The sequence below is a fragment of the Gouania willdenowi genome, chromosome 22 (assembly GCF_900634775.1).
Source record: "Gouania willdenowi chromosome 22, fGouWil2.1, whole genome shotgun sequence".
In the NCBI taxonomy this organism is placed as follows: domain Eukaryota; kingdom Metazoa; phylum Chordata; class Actinopteri; order Blenniiformes; family Gobiesocidae; genus Gouania; species Gouania willdenowi.
This window is the reverse complement of record NC_041065.1, coordinates 21,848,141-21,871,139: the sequence shown is the minus strand read 5'-3', so window position 1 is coordinate 21,871,139 and position 22,999 is coordinate 21,848,141. Positions and strand designations below refer to the sequence as shown.

Below are 22,999 nucleotides of genomic sequence, written 5' to 3'. Positions count from 1 at the left end.
CAAAGTAGTTTTTTTTCCAGATTTTGTTTATTTTATTTGCTACATTTCATTGGTTGACAAACATCAAAGCAGGTCACCACGTGAAAGGAAACAAACAACTCGGATTTTCTGCGTTTGACAGAAATAAATGAGTTTTTCTTTTCGTTTTTAACCAAAATGTTACAGTACCTGCAGTGTAGCTCCACAGGTTTGCTCAAAGTTTGGCCAACATGTCGGGACATGTACTGGTTGGACTGGTTGACCACGATTTAGAGAAGTTTGAGAGGTCATTGGTTACAGTCCAAGCTGAGGTAAACGCTCGTCCTTCTCCATTGGTTTGTTTTCATGTGAAAACCAGGATAGTATGAATATGAGGTCTGACTCCTTCAGGTAGACAGGAAGTACTCAGCGATTACTACTCATTACCAGCAGGTGTCGCTATATCAACATTTTAAAAGATCAGAATCCAGCTGTTTGTGTCTCTGCCGTCATTAATCTCACTAAATCAGCTTGACCAAACTTTTCCTTTTTTTTTTCTAATAATGTGTTATGTATTTTATTATTTTTTCCTCTTTTCATTTGTTTTATTTTATTGTAAACGTCATTAACACATTTACTCACCGTTTCCACCCCTGGCCACTGGGAGGCGCTAAAAACGAGTAAACGCCAAAAACTGATTCTTATTTATGGAGGCAGATTTGTGTCTTTATTAATCAATAATTTAAAAAAAAAAAAAACAACAACATTTCAACCAAACTAAAAATAAAAATTAACGCAATTTTTTGGGGCTTAAACTTTGTTTGCATTCAAAGACTTTTTTCTTTGATTGAATTTTTTTTTTTGATTGAATATTTTTAATTTCATTTTTTGATTGAATAATGAAGACACAAATATACTACCCATAATTTGGCCCAAATATAAAAAAAGATTACTTCAATAAAAAAAAAACATTTTCAATTAAAAACAAAACAAAACAATTTCAATAAAAGAGTGTTATAAGTGTTCAAATGCATTATATTTGGGACTCAAATGTTTGTTTTTTAATTTGAACACTTTTTTTCTTTGATTTAATTTTTTTTTTTTGATTGAATAATAAAGACACAAATCTACCTCCATACTTATTCACTGAAAATCATTCATTAAAACGATTATAAATTTCAATCCTCCTGTTTGGAAAAACTTCATTTTCATTGTGTTTGCACAGATAATTGAATTATTATTTGTCAATTCATCATGTTTGTTGTGTTGCATTGTATGTAATGAAGCTTTACATTCTATTATTGGTATAAACACACATTTGAGCCTGTTTGGTTTTAATGTCTCAAATGTTAACCTATTTCACTGCAGATTTTTTTTCCATCTTTGTTGACTTTTGTCTTAGCAACCATTTCTTATTTCCTTTGCTGCTGTTTCAAGTTGTCTAATATAGTTTCTCTGTGTGGGATTTTTTTGATTAATTTTTAAAGCTCCCCATGTAAGCTTTAAAAAAAATTAAAGAAAAGAAACTAGTGTTGTTTTATATGTTACACTTGCAACTCAACTTAGAAAATTTGCGGCTAGGCTAGTATTACGTTCTGGCCATCAATGAGTTGGTGGAGAGCTACTTTGTAGCCATAACACAAAGTTTGAAGATATACTGGAGTGCACATGCCTGGCTGTTCTGGCCCGTGTCTGTCTGTGACTGTGTGATGGTAAACCAGACGACACATTCCTGAGTCATTTCTACTACAAAAAAAAAAAAAAAAGGCTGGGCCTCTTTTCTTTCTTGCCATTATTCTGCAACAAGTGGTTTGTTTTGACAGTAGAAACAACCCCTCCCTTTACATGATCAACATTCTCACACTATACTTTTTCTTTGGCTACCCCAAGCTTTAGCCTTCATCTTTCACATTCATATAATGTCAAAATTTTCTAACATTTCAATTACTTGATAATATAAATGTAACATTTCAACACAATTCACTACTTTTAAGATGAAGGTAAGGCTTCGGCATGGCACTGAGGAGATTTAGAGCAGCTATGTGTTTCACTGGATGTGAGGTAATTGTTCCTGCGACTCATGTCAAAGGCCTGGAAGATTCACAGGGAATGCAGATTGGTCACACCATTGTGGTGCTCAATCTCTCTTCACGATCCACACTGAGAATTGTCATGGCAGTTAGCTAGTGCTCCCCCACCCATTGACCGCGTGTCTGTGTGTCAAACAGAGCGGCTATTCTTCAGCACAGGGGCCAAAGGGAAGAGGAGGGGCCATTGGATATGATATCAGATTTTTTTGAGGGTTGCCAAATATGTGCTGCTCAACTGCCCTGTTGACCTAAATTTGATCTGTTACTTCATCTAAACAGTGAATTTGAAAACAGTATGTATGGTTTTAAACAAAGACAAAACCAGTTCCTCACGACATCTTGAATTACAGTTTATCTAGATTTGTTATTTTTAAAAAGTCTGGGTATACTGATAAATTACTTTGGACAACGTGTCAAATTCATGGCACGCGGGCCAAATCCGGCTTTTCAGAGCATCCGATTGGGCCCACTGGTGGAAGTGAAAATGTAAATTACCAATTTTTTTTTCCAAAATCCTGCAATTTTTCACAAATTATTCCACAAAATCTCCCCAAATCATTTTTTTTTAAAAAAAATGGTCGATTTAAGTATGTCACTTATTGCTTAGATATTGTTGATGCCTTCCACTTCATGTTTAATTTATAACTGGAAGTGCAAACTTGGGCACATGTTGAAAATGTTCGTTTTCACCCCTAAAACCTGCGACCCACTTGTGATCCAACTGGTCCGTATTTGGCCATTGACCTAAAATGAGTTTGACACCCCTATTCTCGATTATCCAACTCTTGAAGTGTCGACAACATTTCAAATTGGTACTTTTTACTTGGTCAAGAACTTTGCCAATAGAAGTTACCAACAAAACTTGGGAAAATTAACTGAGGAATGTTCTAGCATTTTTTCTGTCATTCTACATCGAAATTATTAAGCATCTTTAGAGTGATACAACTTAGTCATGGGCGCAACTCTGAGGCAATGGTTCTTTGTAGGATCTGGATGAATTTACCATTCCAGATCAGTAGAGAGGTGTTGTCCCAAGTGGAGGACTTTAAGTATCCGGATCTTGTTTTACGTGAAGATGGAGTGGGACATCGACTGGTATATCAGAGTACTGCTGCTGCGAGAGTGAGGAGTTCTGTCATTCAGGAGACACATGTCGGAGCACAGCCACTACTCTTGCTCGTTGAAAGGAGCCAGCTGAAGTGTTTTGAAAGGCAAGTAGGCATAAGAAGGCTAACCCTAACCAAGGGCCAGCCTAGGACACACTGGAGGGATTATATATCTCAAGGTTAGGCTGGGAATGACTTGGGATGGTCCAGAGTAGCATTTGGAAATGGATGGAAAGAGAAATGTATGGATGTCTCCCCAAAGGAGAGTGAGAATGAAGTAGGAATGAAACCACTAAGTCGTTTTGATCATGAACATTGGCAGTAAGGACAAGCAAAACAACGCAAAACATAAACGTTTCTTAGCGGAACTCGTAATGTGCACTAAGTGCCAGCATTGTGTACTCAACTGAAATTCATAGGCTATATTCTACCAAGAAGTTGGTCATAAGTTTGTAAAGAATGACAGAGATTTGAGGTCAGAGTACAGGTGACCACTGTCTTGGGTTGACATGTTTGCTTGTAACTCGTCTTCACGTCAAGGTCAAGGTTTTATTGTTTGGTGCACCAACAAGTGGCAATTGCACCATAAATCTGTACAAATGTGTTGCACTGACTTGCCAACGTTGACTAATCCATCTGACCCCTGAGAAGAAGTGTGAGGGTTGTGTGTGTGTGTGTGTGTGTGTGTCACTGTGGGATTGACAGTAACTCATGGTGCAGATCTGGATGGTTTCGCTCTGAGCTACACACACAGTAGGACAAACGCCTCCTGTTTGTTTCAGTACCACATGTACAAGTGTGTCCTCGGTCATCCATAGTACAAACCAGCAGAGATACAACAAAAAAACACTGGTTATATCTGCAGCTAAATGCTAAGATTGTCTTTAAAGTTGTCCCTTTTTTTAGTGTGTTTATTTCTTTGATTATGAACATATATGTTTCATTGATGTTTCTCCATACACCTATGGTGGCTGTTGTGGGTCTTCCTTCTTTCTGCTTGTGTCACCTTCTTGACGTTTTGCACCATTTTGTGGTTTTTTTAATCACTTTATGGTCGTTTACTTACTTTTTGTCTACTTTTGTGGCAAAATGTATGTGTAACATCTTATTACTTTCGAAAATGTAGACGGTTTTTGGAAGTATGGCGGTCAGTTTGTGTGTGTTTGTCTGTTTGTGTACACAATAACTTGAAAAGTTATGAACGAATTTTGATGAAATTTTCAGGATATGTTGATAATGGGACAGCTGATTCAATTTTGGTGTTGTTCTGGCAACTAAAAGACAATATATAGATATACTGTATATCCCATTGATTTTCCAGTTCGCACTGTGGAACTCCTGTTAAACATTGTTTTACAACAGTGATGTCATCAGTATTACGATGTGTACACAAACAGACACACACACAAACAGACTGATCGACATACTTCCGAAAACTGTTTACGTTTTGGAACAGTGTCTCCATGGAGACGTATGGATCCGATCGTCCGTTTTCGAAAGTCTGCGCTAAACGAGCGCAGGTTCATTCAAAATGTTACTTTGTCTCCTTTTGAATGATTATTCCTCAATTATTCAAATACTGTGTATGACTTGAGTGTCACACATGGATGTACAGTATGTGTTGTCCAGCGTGTGCAGGTTCTTCAGTGTTACTTACTGCTTGGGAGAAGGACCAGGACCGTAATTGAGGTTGGTTATACCTGTCAGAATAAAAGAATTTCAACATAATTATTAAAAGTCCAACAAAGTGCTCCAACAAATGCAATACATTTCAGTATTTTTTCTAAAGATATCCTATGATATTCCAAATGTTTTAGTTAGTAGATCTTTTTTTTTTCAAAAATCTGTTTTCATTTCCATCTGCTTTTCCCCCTCATAAAGTCCAAAGTCACCCATGAGAGCTGACAGTAAGCAACTGCTGGAATGTTACATGAGGAAAGCAGCCACAGTGCTGGGTGTAGCAGAAGTTCTCCCACAGACGGGGCTTCAACCTGCAATTTCTGGGCAAGAAATCCAGTCGGGCTCATTTTTCAGGTTTCAGATTGCTGACATTTTTTTTTTTTTTTTTTTTGCTCTCCTCCTTCTGTGACCCATCATTTACCACCTCTTTATGTCCTTCTTAAATTACTACTTTACTAGAGAGATTTATGATACCCTATAATGACAAATGTTTCACTCTGATAAACAATATGAGATATATGTATTTATTTCCCTTTATTTTTACCACTGAGATTCAGTTGTTATTTACAGTGACGGCCTGGCCAAGAGGCAGCAACAGAGTCAATACTACTCTGCTACACACATTGGATCTTCATTTTGCAACAAAAATTGCTGACCAAACAAAACTCAGGGTTGGGGTTAATGACATTTTTCAGTTACAATCACGTTTTCAATTACCCATGTTCAATTACAATTACATTCCGATTACAGTGACCAGCATTTTTTCTCATTAGAATTAAATTACAATAATTTTTTATCCACAGAAAATCAATTACAATTAGCCTCTCAGTTACTAAAGTTAAATTAAAATTAATCACAATTACTGAGCCTTTAATAAATAAGCCGATGAAATGTAACCTTCCTCTTGTGTTAGCTTTCTGTTAGCATCTCTTATGACAACGGGTCCTAAGCCAGCTGTAAAATACACTAAAAACAAATATCTATCATCTCATTTCTTTCCTATTTATAAGTTATCTTGTAAATAAAGATTTTAATATTTTTGGTGTAGGCATCTGAGCCTTTTTTGTGTCAGTATACCCCACGATTTATATATATTTTTAAATGGTAAAATGTGGGAAAGCTTGATATGAAACATATCGTAATAAATGTTTACTACATATGCGTAGAACTGTACATAGAACTGTAACATGGTTCCCCAGTTTGGTGTTAAATTATATTTGACAATTTTTATACAATTTTCATGTCAATTACAATTACAAAGTCAATTCCACTACACCTCTCATTGTGTACTGTTGTATCTAGTCAGTGAGAGCTTGATAAATATAGAAATAAATGTATAAATATATCCCTCTGTGAGAAAATAGGGCATTTTAAACAATTTTGAAGATACAAGAGGATTCTGTGGTTATTGCTTTGCTGAATGATGTCAATAACATCCAAAAAATATTTCCACGGTGGGCGTGGGCGCGATTCCGGGGCGGGGGTGCCCCGGGGGCGGATCCTTGGTCTACGTTTCCGGGGGAGTGCTCTCCTGCCATCTGCCCGGGGACCGGCCGCGACTCGTGGCGGCGCTGCGCAGCCTTGGGCGGGGCGGGGCTGGTGGCCTCGGGCCCGCTGTCGTCCGGGGTGGGCTGGCGTCGGGGGGGTGTCTCGTGCCGGTGCGTGGGTCGTCGGGGATCGCCTCCGTGGGGGGGGGGGGGGCTCCATTGGCGCCGTTGGTGTGGGGGGGCGGTTCCGGGCTGGGGGTGCTTCGGTACTCCGGCTTGCCGGTCCGTGGCTGGCGGGATGGCCCTGCTTGGCGGTGGATGGCGTCCTCTCTAGTCGGGGGGGCCGGGGCCGCCTCCCGGTGGAGAGTGTTGTATCGTGGCGCCGGGTGGGCCTGTGCTGGCCCTGGTGCGGGCGCGGGCCTCCCCCCTGCTCGGCCGCTCCCCTTGGCGGCGGGGTGGCGTTGCTCCGGGCCGGCGTGCGGCGGGGGTCGCCCCCTGGGGCGCCGGGGGATGGGGTTGGTGCCTGGCTGTGCCCGGGGGTGGGGGTTGTCGCCGTGCTCCGCGGGGCCGGCGCGGTCTGGGGGGTGCCGTGGGGGGGGGTCTCTGGCTGTGCTGCTCCGGGGCCCACAGTGCCACTTGCCCGTCTGCGCCATCTACCCTCTCGCGTGGCCCGCCATGCGGACGGGCCCGGCTCACACCGGACAGGCCTCCTACATGTTCACTTCACCACACTCCCAGCTGGTCTGGCTCACTCACAAAATGCACCACACACCCATACCCAACCCTTGGGGGGCTGGATGGTGGGGCTGGGGGTGGAGGGGGCCGCCACCTGTGTTACTATGTAGTGGCGTGGGGGCGGCACTCCCACCCTAGTTGCCCTACTAATCCCTCCAATTTTAATCACATCTCAACATGCCACCCCCCGGAGGGTGTATTATCACTTACACCCTCCGGCCTATTACACCACATACACATAAATCCACAGAGGCTGGATGGGGAGCACCGCTCCCCTCCATCCCCCTTCTTTTAATCACACCCCATACATTCACCAAACACACACATTCACACAGGGGATCGGGAAGTGCCTCTCCATTGGGGAATGGAGAGGCACCATAACAGGGTGGTGGGTTGGTACACACATTTGGGCCTCTCCGGTGGGGGCCTGGCCCCTCTGTTGGTGGCTGGGCCACTGCATAGAGTAAAAATACATCACGATGGTGCGGTCGGGCGTGGCGGTGGGTCTCGGAGGGGCTTTGCCGGGGTCTCTCCTTGCGGGGTCTTTCCGGGCGGTGTCGGCCTGGTGGGGCGCGGGGGTGCCTCTCCCCCTTGGGTGTGGCTTGGTGCTTGTTTCGTCTCCTGGTGGCCTTGGGGGCGGGCCCCGCGGTGTGCGGGCCCGGGGCGGCCTGCCTCGCCGGTTTGGGGGGTGGGTGTGCTGGGGGGGTGCTGGTGTCCTCACCGGGGTTGGGGCGGGGTTGTTTGGCGCCTCGGGATGATGCTGTTTACTGGGGGGGCGGCGCTAGCTGTTCCGGTGGTTGAGGTTGCTTTCGGCCGCCTGGTGGGTACGTCCTGCCATCTGCGGACTGGTGGGTGGGTCCGGGGCATCTTTGGCTGGGGGCTGCTGTCCCTTACTTGATGTGTGCCGTTGGGGTGCCTCCGTCCCCGCGGTGGGGGTCGCCGGTTGCTCGCGGGCCGGCGGGGGGCGCTGCCCCGTGGCTTGCGCCGTCCGGGGGACGGCGGGCCCTGGGCTGCTGGCCTTGTGCCGTCTGGGGCTGTGCGGTTCTGCTGGGCTGTGGCCGGGTCCTGGGCCGGGGTGGGGGGCGCGTCCCGGGGGGCTTGGCCCGGGGGCTTGCCCTTGGGGGGTCCTGGTCCCGGGGGGTGCTCCTGGGGCCCGGGGTGCTTGGCCTGCTGGCCGGGCCGGTCGTGGCGGGGGTCTTTCGGGGCGGGTGGCGCGTGCCGCGCCCTTGCGTACCTACTGGTACGGCCCCTGCTTGGGCAGTGCCCCGTGAGGCAGGGTGTCGGGGCCCGAACAGGGGGCCACATCCCGGCGGGGCGGTCTGGCTTGGCCCTTGGGGGGGGCCCTGGCTTTAAAAAAAACTGAAGCTCGTGGCGCGGGCGGCATCAGCAGGGGGTGATCTGGGGCGCCATGGGGGGCTAGGTTGGGGTGCCTGGGGGCCGGCGGGGGGACTCCCAGCGGCCCCCTGGTGCCTTATGCGGCTTGGGGTGTGGTCGTCCTCCCTGGGCGGGCTGCTCCTGGTGCTGCATCCATTCCGGGTCCTTCTGGCCTGGGGTCGGGCCCCTGCTGGCTCTGGGCTCGCCGGCGGGTGCCCGCCGGCTGCCCGTTCGGCGCGGCTCTGGTCGTCTGCTGGGCGTGGGCTTCGGTTCCTCCGCTGGGGCCTCGGGCAGGGAGTTCTCTGGGCCCTCCCCTCGGGGGGTTGGGCGCGGGGGTGTGTGTGGGGGGGGGGGGGTGTCGGTGGGGTGGGGGGTCTGGGGGTTGGGGGTGGGATCGGTGGCGTGGTGCGCTGGGTCCTTGGCTCCTTGGGGCTCTCTCGGGTGTGTATGGGGGGGGCGATGGCTGCCTCTCGGCTTGGGACCTTGGGGGCGTGCGGGGGGCTGCTTGGCCGTGGGGTGGTCGCCGGGGGCCCTTAGGCTGCCCGCTCTCGCTGCTGGCCTGACTGCTTCTTCGGGCCCGGGGGCGGCTCGTGGGTTTTGCAGTGGCGGTTCTTGGAAATACATTTGTCATGTATGCACTGGCCTTGGGCTGTGGGATAACACTCATACTGGGCTCAACCTTAGACACCTTGTTCCCAAATACCTGTTTTATGGAATTTCCACTCACCTCTTCCTCTGTTCACAGCCACCACTATTATTCCTAAACCGCACACTGGTCACCAAACTGCACAATATACACAACCACAATTTCACATCGCATCACTTGGAACCTAACAACTATTCCCCACTCATTCCATATCCTATCTTGTATCCCTCTTCCCTGTTAACTTCCCCACCCCCCTCCAACCCCTCACCTTGGTGTAAACACTGCCCTCTCTTTTTTTACATCCTCCCTTTAATAAAGTATTTCTTACCCTTCCCTAGGGAGGGCTGGTGATGGTCACAATTATGCAATGAAATAAATAAATTTATTTAATTGCAATAATAAAATATGCATTGCTGTTAAAAGATTGCACTTCTTGTAGTGTTAACCTTCGACAGCATGTGCAGACAAGGTAAAAAAAAAAAAAAAAAAAAAAAAAAAAAAAAAATATTATTTCCACCTGAAACCATACATTAAGAACAAAATATTGCTTTTATGTATGATTTATGTTGTGATTTTGTTTTTACATATTGCGTTATAAATTGGTATTTAACATATGGATTGAGGGCAAACTATCAGATAATGACTTCCGGTGACCCTATATCATGATAAATATATACAGCAAAATGATAATTAGTAAAACGTGCACCTTTAAACTGGGCTTTTTGTGGATCCTGAGTTACAATGATTGCAACAACACTCTTAGCTCAGATTAACCATCTGAAGTTTGCGTGACGCTTGCCTAATGCGCTTGTCAATCACATTTCCTCACATGATCATAATCACCAGCAGCAAAGGAGCCAACTGCTCATTCGCCACATTTTCTACATCATCCCTTCCCACACTCAGAATGTGAGTAATGTGTTTTGATGGAGCGTGCACTGTACCGGACGTGATGCGGTTGTGTGCAGAGACGCTGAGAATAGCAGTGCTGGGGAGGGCGTTGGTGTTGGGAGAGGAGCTTGGTCACTGATTACGGTGTTAATGCGGGGAAGTCACAGGAGTTGGGGGGGGGGGGCTGCCATCCTGTGCGTCGCAGTGGGATGGACATATTTATAGATGAACGCAGGAGGAAATGAAAGATTTGTCATAGCACCAGTGACATTTCTATATCAGTTTGAAATGTTGCCGGGAGGGAAGGAAGAGTCACGGACGGTTGGGGATGAAATTTTCACACATAAATCATTAAACTGAAAGTGATTTATGAAAAACTTAAAAAAATAAATAAATAATTGGTATCATATTTAATAAACTTATTGTGTCCAAACTCAGTCCTAAAGGCTGCAGTTCTGAATGTTTTAGATGTTTCCTGGTCCTACATGTCTCATTTTTATGAATGTGTGGAAGACCTACATAAAATTAATCTAAATCAGTGGTTCTTCCTTTGCATTTTTGTCAAATCATTTGTACTCCCTCTTCATATCGTCAGTACACTCTCTCCTCTATAAATAGTGAGGATGCAGGAACCATGTCAAACATTTAGCACAGGGGTGCTTGTGCTTGTTTTTTTTACTAAATGTTTTTAGGCCAGGCTACCGGACTCAAAACACCACTCACTTTGTTCTTGTTGTTGTGTACACTAGTTAAAATCGCTAATCCTCAGTTATTCGTCAACAGATCGGGCCGTAATTTGGCAGGTATAATCTATGGAGGTGTACACATCGATGATCGGAGCCCAATTTTTGATTTGGGGCCCCAAAATAAAAATAAAAAAACCAAAGTCGATTTCTCATTTATTTGCAAGTCAAATATTACAACATTTAGTGGTACCGAATCATTGGCACATACCAATATATATTACATTGTACGTGTCATGGGGGGCGCCGGGGGACCCCATTTTTCAACTGACTACTCTTCCGTTAATGCTCGTTGAATGGGGCTGTATTTAGACATGGACATTCTATGAGCGGATGTCACGAGCCTCTCGGAGACCCCCTTTTTCGGTAATTTCTAAAATTATCGGAACATAGTCGTGTGATATATCGTTTCAAATTCATATTACGTCGCACAATTTAACTTGCTTTACTCGGTGGAACCGAGTCATTTTACTGAATTCTCAGGAAAGTACCTGCTATTTGGTGCGGAGACGTTCGGCGGGCCCGGCCGTAGTTCATCAGAACTTGTTGTTCAAAAAATGTTCCCCATTTATTTTGATTGGGAATCAGTGTTTTAAGATTTAACGGCTTCAACTTTGAACTTCAGCTGTTCCACCATTCTTCAACGTATTTCAACTTTTAACATATTCAGCTGTCTGATGGCTAATGCTAGGATAATGTTAATGCTAGGTAAATGATAATGTTAGACTAATGCTAGCTAATGATAATGCTAGCTAATGCTAGCTAATGATAATGCTAGCTAATGCTAATGTAAAAATTAGGCTAATGCTAATGCTAGCAAAAACTTGGCTAATAGTGATGCTAATGCAGTGTTAAATGACGCGGGCCAGCACCTGCATCCTCGCATTTTCTTCAGGAAAAGTAAATATTCTAGTTTCATATGTTTTATTCATTTGTTGAATAGTGGGCTCTCCTAAACCCCTGTGTCTCAAACATTGGTTCCCTAAGGTTTTATTTAGAAATTCAAAAATAATGAGTGGAATTAAAAAAAAAAAAAAAAATACCAATGTGATTATTTCAATTGTAAGTAAATACGGAGTCTTATGTAAAATGTAGCTAATTATTGTCTCTTATTGTCAAAAGTGTGATGAAATGGCCTCCACAGCATAAGATAATCCTGTTTCAATAAATTACAAGAAAATATAGTATTCATTGAGCAACAGTACTGTTAATTTGTCATGAATTTGTCCAAAAAATGGTCTGGTCTAAAAGGGAACTGGATTATTTCCTATTATTTTAAAATTACAAAGTACAACAAAATTGCAAAGAGCAAAGTGCCACCGCCATCTTAATTCTTTCTTGTTAAATCTTTCTAAGTACCCCGTGCAATGTGCTTCTGTACCCCTAGGGGTACGCGTACCACCATTTGGGAACCACTGATCTAGATCTAAAACATACAGGACAAGGAGCGGACACCCCTGGTCTAACCCGACAAAATCCAAAACCAATAAACAGCTTTGAGAGGTGTCCAGGTTTACCTCAGGATTCAGACCTGGGAGTTGGGGGCGTGGCTAAAGGTATGTAAGGAATGTGATTGGAGACCTTTAATGCAGGTGATTGACAGGTCAGCGCATGATTCAAGAAAATGAAGAATATGGCAACGTCAAACCTACTGCACATAGAAACTAAAGAATTAATCAGAATATTTGATATTCAGCTTCACGCGGGTATGTCATGGAAGTGTTTTGGTGGATTTTTTATGCAAAGGTATCATAGAATTGTCATACTTAAGCTTGAAATACAGATGGTTTAAATATATATTTATATCATTAGAGAATATATGAAGCTGAAAATGAGAGAAAATATGGACACAAGTTCCACCCCTGCCTTTCCCTATCTGACTTTGACTAGATTCCTTCCTCACTGATCGTCCCTCCCTGTTGGAAACTTTGACCCACCCTGCTCTTGATTTTCTCATGTGAACGTCAGTGCTGTGTGTGCATGAAGACAGAGAAACTCACCGGTTGAGGAAGTCACTGCTAGAGTGCCAGTCAGGTCCCTGTGATACATAAAGGTTGACATATTAAAGCTTCAGACTGCCTAACATGCAACATAGAAGCCTAAAGAGCAACTTTAGATCCCACACCTGAGAATTTATTATATACACTGTAAAAAATTGTTTTTTTTTGCCAATCTTTAAAAATCCAGCAAGGTGTCAAGGACTGATATAACCAAATATTATTATTTTTTTTTGTATAAAACTTTACAAAATGTGTGTTAGTTTAAACCATTTTCATGCATTTCAAAAGTCAGAAAACTGTTTTAAATTATGAAAACTAAAAATATATGCACAAACAAACAAATTTATATTTCAAATACAAACCAAAACTTGAAAAAAAAAATGTGATTATTGGGGAATAATGACATTCTTTCTTACTAAAAATCTATAAACAAAAACTACAGGTTTAAAAATGCCATATGCTAACTTTTGTTACATTTAAATTTGATATACATATAAATTAATAAATATACATTTAAAGAATTATTTTTTAAATATTTGATACAATTGCATTTCATGTTGTTTTTCAGAAGGTTTAAATATACATACAGCATGATTGAGACGTTGCCTTGCTTTGACACACCTAATCTAAGTGTATGACTATTATCAAGATGGGAAAATTGATAGATGTTGGTGTATTGGGACACAGATAAACCTAATGCAGCAGGTTAAAGCAATGTTTAATATAAATGTGAATAGTTCAAGTGTGATTGACTACAGTAATGTATGGGTGAATGTTGCTTTATGATGGAGCCACATCTATGGGAAAACAACTGAAAATTTGTCTTTAATTGTTCGTGATACCACATCAATCGTATTCCATCCTCTGAATACTGTAATCTACATAAAGAGAAAAACACAGCCATTGCAACCAAAAACTGCCTGTCAGATTATAGTGAAAGAACCAGATTGTTAAACAAAGTAATTTGCTACATGCACTAACTGCTAAAAACAGATCGTTTCATTCGGTTGTAACCATTGATGATGTGCAGAGTTAGTGGTTAGCAGATTTAGGCAGCGGGTTAAGCGGAGCGCAGACTAAAGTGCGAATTAGCCAGAAGTGCAGGCGAGCCAGAGAAGAAGAAGAGGTAAAGATGAGAGAAGAGGATTTTCTCAGTTAGAAAACATGCAGAGAGGAAACAGCAGAGGCCCCGGTGCAGTCACATCCCATGTTTTCATCTTTTAGGGAAATGCATTTTCCAAACCAATAGAGAGGTAATCCTAAACCTCAGTTTAAATGTTTAAAGAGACAACATATGTGCAGGTAAAGGATCCCCTTGGGTGGGGAAAAAAAAACCTGCTTCAACCATATGGTCCTCCCAGCTGGAAATGAAAGTACATCAAAGGAAAAAAAGGTAGCTGCATAATCATTGCTGTCTGAGGGACAGAAATAAAAGCTGTTAAAGTAACATGACATGAGCTATCTAGTTTCACCACATGCCTAAAAAAACAGAGCGAAGGGTTCACCTCGCTGGTCGAAGCAGGTTAGAGAGACAGGAGGCTCCAGGGTGCAAGTCAATAAGGACTAAAGCTGCCTCTCGCAAGCAAAGCATGAAAACAGAAACTACAACAATGTCATTTAACCTTCAAGTTACACATTTAGCAGTCAGAGCACACGCATTGTCAAATAAAGACGAGACATTTCACTGCGGTGAGCTTTTTAATGAATCGTAGATCACATCTTTTACAAAAAAAAAAAAAACAGGCAGATGAAGCGACAACAGACACTCTGTCCGCTTTAGGTTCTTTAAATAATACTGTCTATCTGCATTCTGGGAGGCGTAGTCCCAACAGAAGGTAAATTCACCAGTGTGTTCTCCAACATAAGTTCAAAACCAGTTATTGCAAACCAGCTGTACATTTAAGGCCCTAACGGCAAAAACAAACGGAAACGCAGTGTACAAAGTTCACTGAGCTGAGTGCCGTGCGTGGCCCTAAAACATGCACAGATGTTTGCTAGTGACACAAAATAAACAACTAATGCAGCACAGCCACATAATGTGACTGATGCTGGTATGCATAGCTTACAGAGGCAACCATTGGCAAACGGAAATATCACAAAAAAATGCCTTTCAAGATGAAAAAAAGTGACACGAAAACAGTCGTTTGCTGTTTGTATCACTTTAGAATGTTCTACAACAAAACTCAACCAATGTCAGACATTCAATTTCTGACAACAATTTGATTACAGCACCAGAGAAACATTACGTCTGTAAACAGCACCTGGTAGCCTCCGTGTAGAGCTTGAATTCAGTGATGGCAGTGTTAAAGGGCGTGATGGCGTTGAGTACTACAAAAGCAGGTTTGGTTTAATAGTGCTAGTAGATGGTAGTAGTAGTAGGAGGAGTAGTAACGCCAGGGGAATGATGGAGTCTTTGGGGGAGAAGGAAGTGTAAGAAAAGCCCGAAGCTGCCAAAAAACTGAACTTTTAAAAAATGTCAAAAGGCACTCAAGGAGGACACAAGACAGGAAGGACCCCGGACAGGAAGCACATCATCATCATCATCATCATCATCATCTAGTCAATAGCTTAAGCCGCGTGATCCAACTGACCAGTAATGAGCGTTCTGCTGAGGCGCGTTTGGAGACGGGGGCTACGGGGGTCTTTTTTGTATCTTCCTGGTAGGGGATGGTGGCGCTGTTGTGCAGGTCGGCGTTGGAGTAGTAGCGGCTGCCCCGGATGTGATCCACTCGGACCAGCTGTCGCTCCCCGGGGGGTCTGTACGGCAGCGACACTGAGGGCACCTCCTCTGCGATGGTGGGAATTCGCTCATTGCTCAAGTATCTGTAGAGGAGGTCTTCACCTGGAACGAGAGAAACAACACCAACCATCAGCTGCAGAATGTGATTAAATACTCAATACTATCCACTCTAACTGTCAGTCAACCAATTGGGTATTTGTTAAAATGTAACTTCAGCAAAAGGACTCTTTGATACATGGTCCTGAAGGGCGGTTGTCCTGATCAAACTGTATGACTCATCACTTTAACCTGACAGCTTTTTGATTCTTGTATATATCTGTATTACATTTGTACATTTGTATTATAATCATTATTTTATTTTTTCTACTGTAATGTGTGCACTTGTATTATTTACCGTTATCCTTATTTAATTAGTACTTACATTTTTACGAAATAAATCATGTTTTCTTTATTCTTTCTTTGTTTAGTGTTTATTCTTTTCATTTGAAATATTTCTTGAGCCCCTGGGATAAATAAAATGCTTCTGATTCTGATTGTTTTAGGCACAACTGGCAGCTTGTTGATTACATATTTATTAAAAATGAATTTGCGCGACAGTGGCTCTATAAAGGATGAATGAAGTTGATCACTTTAGCAGTTTTATAAAACATTGATTGCGACCGGTGAGCACATCTTAAACATCTGTGCATGTGCCATTGAGCTATTATTTCTGGGGATGTTAAAGTAGATATGGGTATAGGAAGGAAGACATTTTTCCAATAGTGTTTAAAGGGGACATATTATGAAAAAAACACTTTTGCAGTTTTTGTGTCCACCTTCACACAAAATGTGAAATAAAAACATCCAGTCGTTTTTTTGGTCTGTGTAAGTCTTACAACACAGAGAAAAGTGCTCCGTTTCAAATTTTCCAGATTTGTGACATCACAAGTCAAATTGGGAAATAAAATACCCTCCCCTCCGCTCGTAACTCCACCCCCAACCTGATGAAAACGTTTGCGAAAGTCCGCCATTGGTTTTCTCGCTAGCGAAGGAGTGAAGGCCACTGGTAAAACTAAATACAGAAACTTCCTGATGCCAGTGCCGCGCCTCCGCAGTGAACGTACACTGCAGTGTAAGCACTATTTGTTCATGCGAAGGGGTACTCTGCTCTTGTGGTTCGGTGCATTGGCGAACCTGTTATATTGCCTTGTATCGCTGATCTGACGTGTTTGTGACACAATGCGACGCAGCGGTTGGACAAAACTAATGATTATCACCTTAAATGCACTATTCCTGTCGTTAGAAGAGGAGAGGAGGAGAAGAAAGTGACTTAGCAGCTTAACACTCTGGTTATGAGTTTGAATGACCGCTGCTGTGATGCACGGACCCTGAAGCGCTGAGACGGACTCACAATAACAATAGCCGCTTAAATATCCATGTGTTGTACTGTAATGCGCTGTTTTTTGGCTGAAAACCATAACAACAGTCTGTGGAAAGCAAAAATAAAATCGCTTTGGTGATCACTGATCAGCCTGTAAAACAGCGAGACATAAAGTGAATGAGCCTCTATAGACACGCCTACTCACGAAAATGCATAACTAGCCTCCAAAACGGCCCTATTTCAGAACTGCTCAGTAAGTCACTTTTCAGAGGCTAAAACTCTGGAAAACAGGAGAGTTTGGGAAAATGAACCTCAAATGCTATGTTTTTGCATAATATGTTCCCTTTAAATGGTTTTTGTCTGTTAGCAGGCCTTTTTTTTACCCGGAAAGTTGCGCCCATCATGTATAATGTATTTATGCATGTACCGACCTTTCCTTCCCTGTGCCCACGGCTTAGCATAAGGATCAATGATTCCGACACAGGTGTCTGCTGGCATGGACAGCGGCCTGGGTTTACCTTTGAGAGACAAGTTGGACTTTTATTGAATGACTCCCCATGAAAAAAAACACATAAACACTGTGTGCTGATTGAATGATCAGAATGAATAACAACATGGTGATACTGACCACGTGAAGCCTTGTGCTCCCTCATTCTGGGCTGTATCACGTTAGCATCGATGGGATAGTTGACACTCAGCTTGTCATAATCTGAGATGTTGGTGCGTCTCCTCGTCTCCTGATCCAGGTAGGAGTTTGGGGACTCGGAACCCTTTGGTCTTTTACTGATGCTGGAAAGTGACTCGGTTCTCAACTCTCTGAAACAAACAAAAGAGTAGCGTTTTCAATCTGAAGCTCATTCGGTAGTTTCTGAGACATTTTCCTACCAATGAGGAAATATATCTATATTTTTTAACTTGCTTTTATTCATACAATTACAGTATGAATCACATTATACAATTATTTAATATTATTCATAGAGTACAGTCAAACAGTGTCATCTCATTTACAATTTTTCCATATTTCTTATTTTATATTAAAATACTCATTTCAGGAGTCGCTGCTTTCCTTACTTCTCAGAACAGCATGAAAAGCACTGTTAGATGTATTGCTGACCTTCCCCTAAACAAGCCACACTACAGAACTCACTCACACATACTGTCCCTTTTGGAGAAAAAGCCAAAAGTGGTACATATTGTGCAGTTGTTTCCTAATAAATGTGTCTGTGTGGCATTTGTCATCAGCAAATTTAACGCAGAATTGTGTTTCTGGTAAGACTTAAATGAGTTAAAAATATCAAGATTTAAATTGTATATCGCCCATTTTGAGAAAAAATTAGGGCTGTCACTTTATCGTGTTGATTGCGAATAATTAATTACAAGAAAAATTTACGCGCTAAAAAAAACAACGCCGTTAATCGCTTTTTTGCGCTAACTTATAGCACTACATATGACGTTTTATTTCACTGGTATTTTCTATTGTTTGGAGAATGACAAAAGTACACATTAATATGACAGGCAGCCCTCGGTACTCATCTCAAATAAAGATGAATGTAAATATCTACCCCTGCATCTGTTCTAGTCTGTTAAAAACAAACAATAAATTACTTTCTAAAGCTACTGTTATATATCAATGTTTTAATCTGCCACAATAATGTAATTTAAATGAAAATACCTCAAATTGAGGGCATTTCTCAGCAATTTTTAGGTGCGATTAAAAAAAGACATTAATTAATTACAGAGCATGATTAATTAATCGCACAATTTTTTTAATCTCTTGACGGCACTAGAAAAAATATCAAGACATGAGTTTTGCTCCAGATCACCAGCCCTACTTAAACAAGAAGAAAATAATCAACATCCCCCACCATATTGGTTCTCATTATAACTCAACCTTTTCCTAAATGTCCTAAATCTAACTTAGATGTATACATGAGAAAATATTATTACATCGAATATAAAATTACTGTCTTAAATGTTTTCTTAGAAAAGCTGTCCCCTTTGAAGATACCTCGAACAGAGGAAAAAAAAAACGGCACAAGGGCAATAACTCTGGAATAAATAATTGCGCACTTCTCATTTTCAAACTCCATCAAGGTATTGATACCCTGACGCCACACACCAAATTTGGTTATCCTATCTTAAACGGTTTATAAGAAAAGCTGTCCCCTTTGAAGATACCTTGAACAAAGTAAAAAAAAAAGGAACAATGTAATAACTCCGGAAAAAATAATTGGGCGCTTCTCATTTTCGAACTCCATCAAGGTATTGATACCCTGAAGCCACACACCAAATTTGGTTTTCCTATCTTAAACAGTTTCTGAGAAAAGCGGTCTCCTTTAACTCAGACGGACGGAAACGGCTCAAACCTTAATCCTCCTTCCACATTTTGTGGCGGGGGATAATTATAAACATAGTCTGAGCAACCTTAAAGTATCATGGCACAAGCTTACCGAGGCGTGTATGGCACTAAAGGTGGAGGAGGAATATACAAGTCCAAGATGGCCGGCTTCTCCTTTTTGGTGGATCCGTTGGCTGAGCTGCAGGGTGAGTGGGCTCGCTGGGAGGAATTATTCTGCAATAACACGTGAAGCACATGATCAGACTCACTCTACATAACTCTATATGAAGAGTCAACACTTAGTCTTGGTAGAAACGGATCCCATATGATTTTACTGTTTACATATATTTCCATACCATTTATCCTTTATAAACAGACAGTTTGCTGTAAAAGTTAAACGGTTCAGGATCAGTGTACAGGGTTCCCACACAAAATATTTTACCAAATTTCCGTGACTTAGTTCTGAAGCTCTAAGAATTTTTTTTCGGGTATGCATTTCCTGGTTTTTAGCGTACGCCAGCTGAAGTGATCTTACCTACAGTTTTATAAAAGAGGCGGAGAGTGAATTCGTGAGATCTCGTGCAGCACTTTCACTTTGAGATAACGCTTAACATCTCTGGGATTTTAAACATTTAAATAACACAGGCTTTATTTACAAAACAGTTAAAATATTCCATGACTTTTCAAGACTGGAAAATTGTTTTTTCAAATTCCATAACTTTTCCAGGAATTTCATGACCGTGGGGACCCTGAGCGTAGTCTTCAATGGACTGTATGTTACCCTGAGGTCATCTACCTCTGTATATTAGTTATAATGACAAACCAACCAATTGGCCTTTGGTGCAACATTTGTAACTGGTTTCAGTAGCTTTTTTACTCTGATCTAGATAAACAGGTATAGAAGGATGCTTTGGATATTTTGCCCATTGTCTTTCAGATGATTTTAAATATCAAAGGTAGCTAGCTTTCTTGTATATTACCCAGGTACGCTACAATCAGTTTCCAGCAGTGGTTTAGTGTCTAAATACATGAAAATATATCAAAGTGTGAGACAAACTCCTTCACCCCAAATTCAATCCCATTCCTCCATCAACAGTGAGCTTTGACAGACACGAGCCTCAGGTAACTGGTCCTTTAAACAAAAACCAGTTGTTTAAGCTCCTCTGTCACTGGTGTATTTAAAATAATCCTGTGTGTGTTTTTTTAAAAACGGATGTTACGCTATTTTTTGGTCATCTTGTTAATGTTTTTCTTCTTTTTTTAAAAATTGCATCTCTAACCTTAACTTTCTGTTTTATTTATTTATTTCATGATACAAAGTCTCTACCCAAAGAGAATTTCTATTGTTCTGATCAGGACCAGCCAAAAAATAATAATTTTTAAAGGTATAATAAACAAGAAACCCACCCTTTACAATCACTTTACATGTTTTATCTTAATTTAAAATTTCTTTAAAAATATCTAACTATACCTGTTGAACTTCTGCCCATTTTTATATTTATTTTATGTTATTTAAATTCTTGTTCTATTCTATATAATTCTATCATGTTGTTTGCACATTGTGTTCTTTGGTTTTAAGATTTGTGTGACTCAATAGTAAAACAAAACAGGAAAGTAGAAACTTCTGTTTTGCATTGCTTTTTTTTTTATTATACACCATTGCTATTGTGGTTCCCTCAGCCAATTAACACTATATAGTGTATTATTCTAATTTTTACAATAGGTTGGGTTTTTTTTTCAATGGTTTGTTGTCTCGCAGAATTGCATTTGTCTTGATATTTAAAATAAAGAATAATGTGAACACACTGTGTATAGACTATATTTATTTATTTTTTATTCATTTAATTGCACACTCTTGCCTAGGGCACTGAATGACCTAAAACCAGGCCTGGTTCTGATATACACAATAATGTTAATCTTGGACCTTTTTTTCATGACTACAGTAAACTTGATATATTAGGGACAAGACAAACACCTGATCAGGTATCATGAGTCACTTCCCTTCTTCCTGAATAGAAAACACATGATTACAGAGTTGCTGTTGTTCATTAGTAATCCACTGTGTGTGGTTTGTCCCCATCTTTACCCTTATTGCCCAACATAAATGGAGATGGCTAACGCTGATACCCCATGTTGGAACAAGATGCTGGCAGACAAGTTGACATAAGCCACTTCTTTTTCTGAGAGGCTCTTTGTTGTTTGAAAACCACCCTCCTGACTATGATCGTCTCATCTCCTCTAAAGGGTGATAAAACAGGTCGTCACGTGATAAGACGGTGACGAGGCGTGTGTTTTGGGTGGTTCGTGGGCTCACTTTTAAAGGCAGACTCAGGTGGTGCTTAATTGTCACAAAGTAACGTCTATGAAAAGATTTACTGTCTTGGAAAGGTTCAGGTTTCACAAACACTAGTCGTGATGAAAGAAGCTCCCAGTGGAAGGTTAGCCGCACCTTACACGATGTGCATATGGGGGTCAATTACATTTCAATTATCCATGTTCAATTACAACTCAATGATGATGATGGTGACTGGCCTTTTTTTATAATTACAATTAAAGTTACAATCATTATTTTCCCCTGAAAGCTACGGCGGCCCTGAAGTGCAAAGCACAAATTCAAAAGAGAACAACACACGCAAAAGAAAAAAGCACAAAACACAAAAAAAGAAAACGCAAAAGACAAAACACGAAAGCAAAAAAGAAACGCAAAGTGTGCGTTCAGGTTCTGTCTTTTGCATTTGTTTTCTTTTTTGCTTTCGTGTTTTGTCTTTTGTGTTTTCTTTTTTGTGTTATCGTTTTGTCATTTGTGTTTATGTTTTGTCATTTGTGTTAGTTTTCTATTTTGCGTTTCTGTTTTTTCTTTTGTTTGTTCTCTCTTTTGCATTCGTGCTTTGCACTTCAGGGCCACCGTAGAAAGTCGATTACAATTACGTTCTGAATTAATAAACTTCAAATTCCATTCATTACAATTACCGAACCCAAAATAATTAACTCCATAAAACTGAACCTCTTCTTGTGTTAGCTTTCTGTAAAATACACTAAAAAATATGATCTATTATCCAAGTTGTTTTCTCATCTACCTTGTTAGGCTTCCTTATCCAGGAAAACCAATATATATATATATATATATATATATATATATATATATATATATATATATATATATATATATATTTTTTTTTTTTTTTAAATGGTAAACTGATTCTGAAGAGAACTGAGGGATGATGGGAAAACTTGATATGAAACATATTTTAATGATTGTTGTGTTTCATTAAATTGTAAATGACTGATTTGATAGAATTTCCATGCAAATTACATTTACAAAGCCAATTATCTGAGCTTAATTACAATAAAATTATGAATACAACAACAACATATTGTTTTAATTACAACTACAATTAATTACAACATAACTGTAAGTAAATTTTGCAAGGTGATTGTAATTGTCCTTATTTGTCTTTTCTTTGCAAAGCAGTGAAATATAGAAATAAAAAGCCAAAACATGCAGCTGATGACTAAATCCTATATCTCTTAGACTCAGTGACACTCTGGGACTTTATTTGACTCTGTCTCAACATGCTGCACATAACTGTCTGACAATGATTGGCCACAAAAGCGTTTACTATTTGTCTACCTGAGATACCGGGGGCTTCCAGCGCATGTTCTTCAGTGGGGCGGGGGTGAAACCGGTGGTGCCTGTAGGCCTCTTCTTAAGCAACAGAAGCACACCATTAGCATCTTCCCTCAGTTTAAAAACCAGGTTTTTCAGCTGCCAGCCAACCTGAACGACAGGATAGGAACGCAAAAATGCATTTATATAACCACTTGTAATACTGAATTAAACATGTTTCCAA

General features: G+C 41.2%; 1 protein-coding gene across 3 annotated transcripts in view; it reads right to left on the bottom strand.

Moving 5' to 3' along the window:
- Window positions 1-22,999, bottom strand: part of cnksr3 (cnksr family member 3) — a 63,873-nt gene that overhangs the window by 10,999 nt on the left and 29,875 nt on the right. For 2 of the 3 annotated variants that reach the window (XM_028437565.1, XM_028437566.1), the window contains exons 9-15: window positions 22,780-22,926; window positions 19,261-19,382; window positions 17,439-17,626; window positions 17,242-17,328; window positions 15,302-15,552; window positions 12,711-12,748; window positions 4,812-4,854 (exon numbers count right to left, since the gene is read on the bottom strand). In XM_028437565.1, coding sequence (XP_028293366.1) covers window positions 4,812-4,854; window positions 12,711-12,748; window positions 15,302-15,552; window positions 17,242-17,328; window positions 17,439-17,626; window positions 19,261-19,382; window positions 22,780-22,926 — 876 coding nt within the window. Of the gene's footprint in view, window positions 1-4,811; window positions 4,855-12,710; window positions 12,749-14,458; window positions 15,553-17,241; window positions 17,329-17,438; window positions 17,627-19,260; window positions 19,383-22,779; window positions 22,927-22,999 lie in introns of those variants that run through there. The other variant, XM_028437567.1, reaches the window with a different exon arrangement.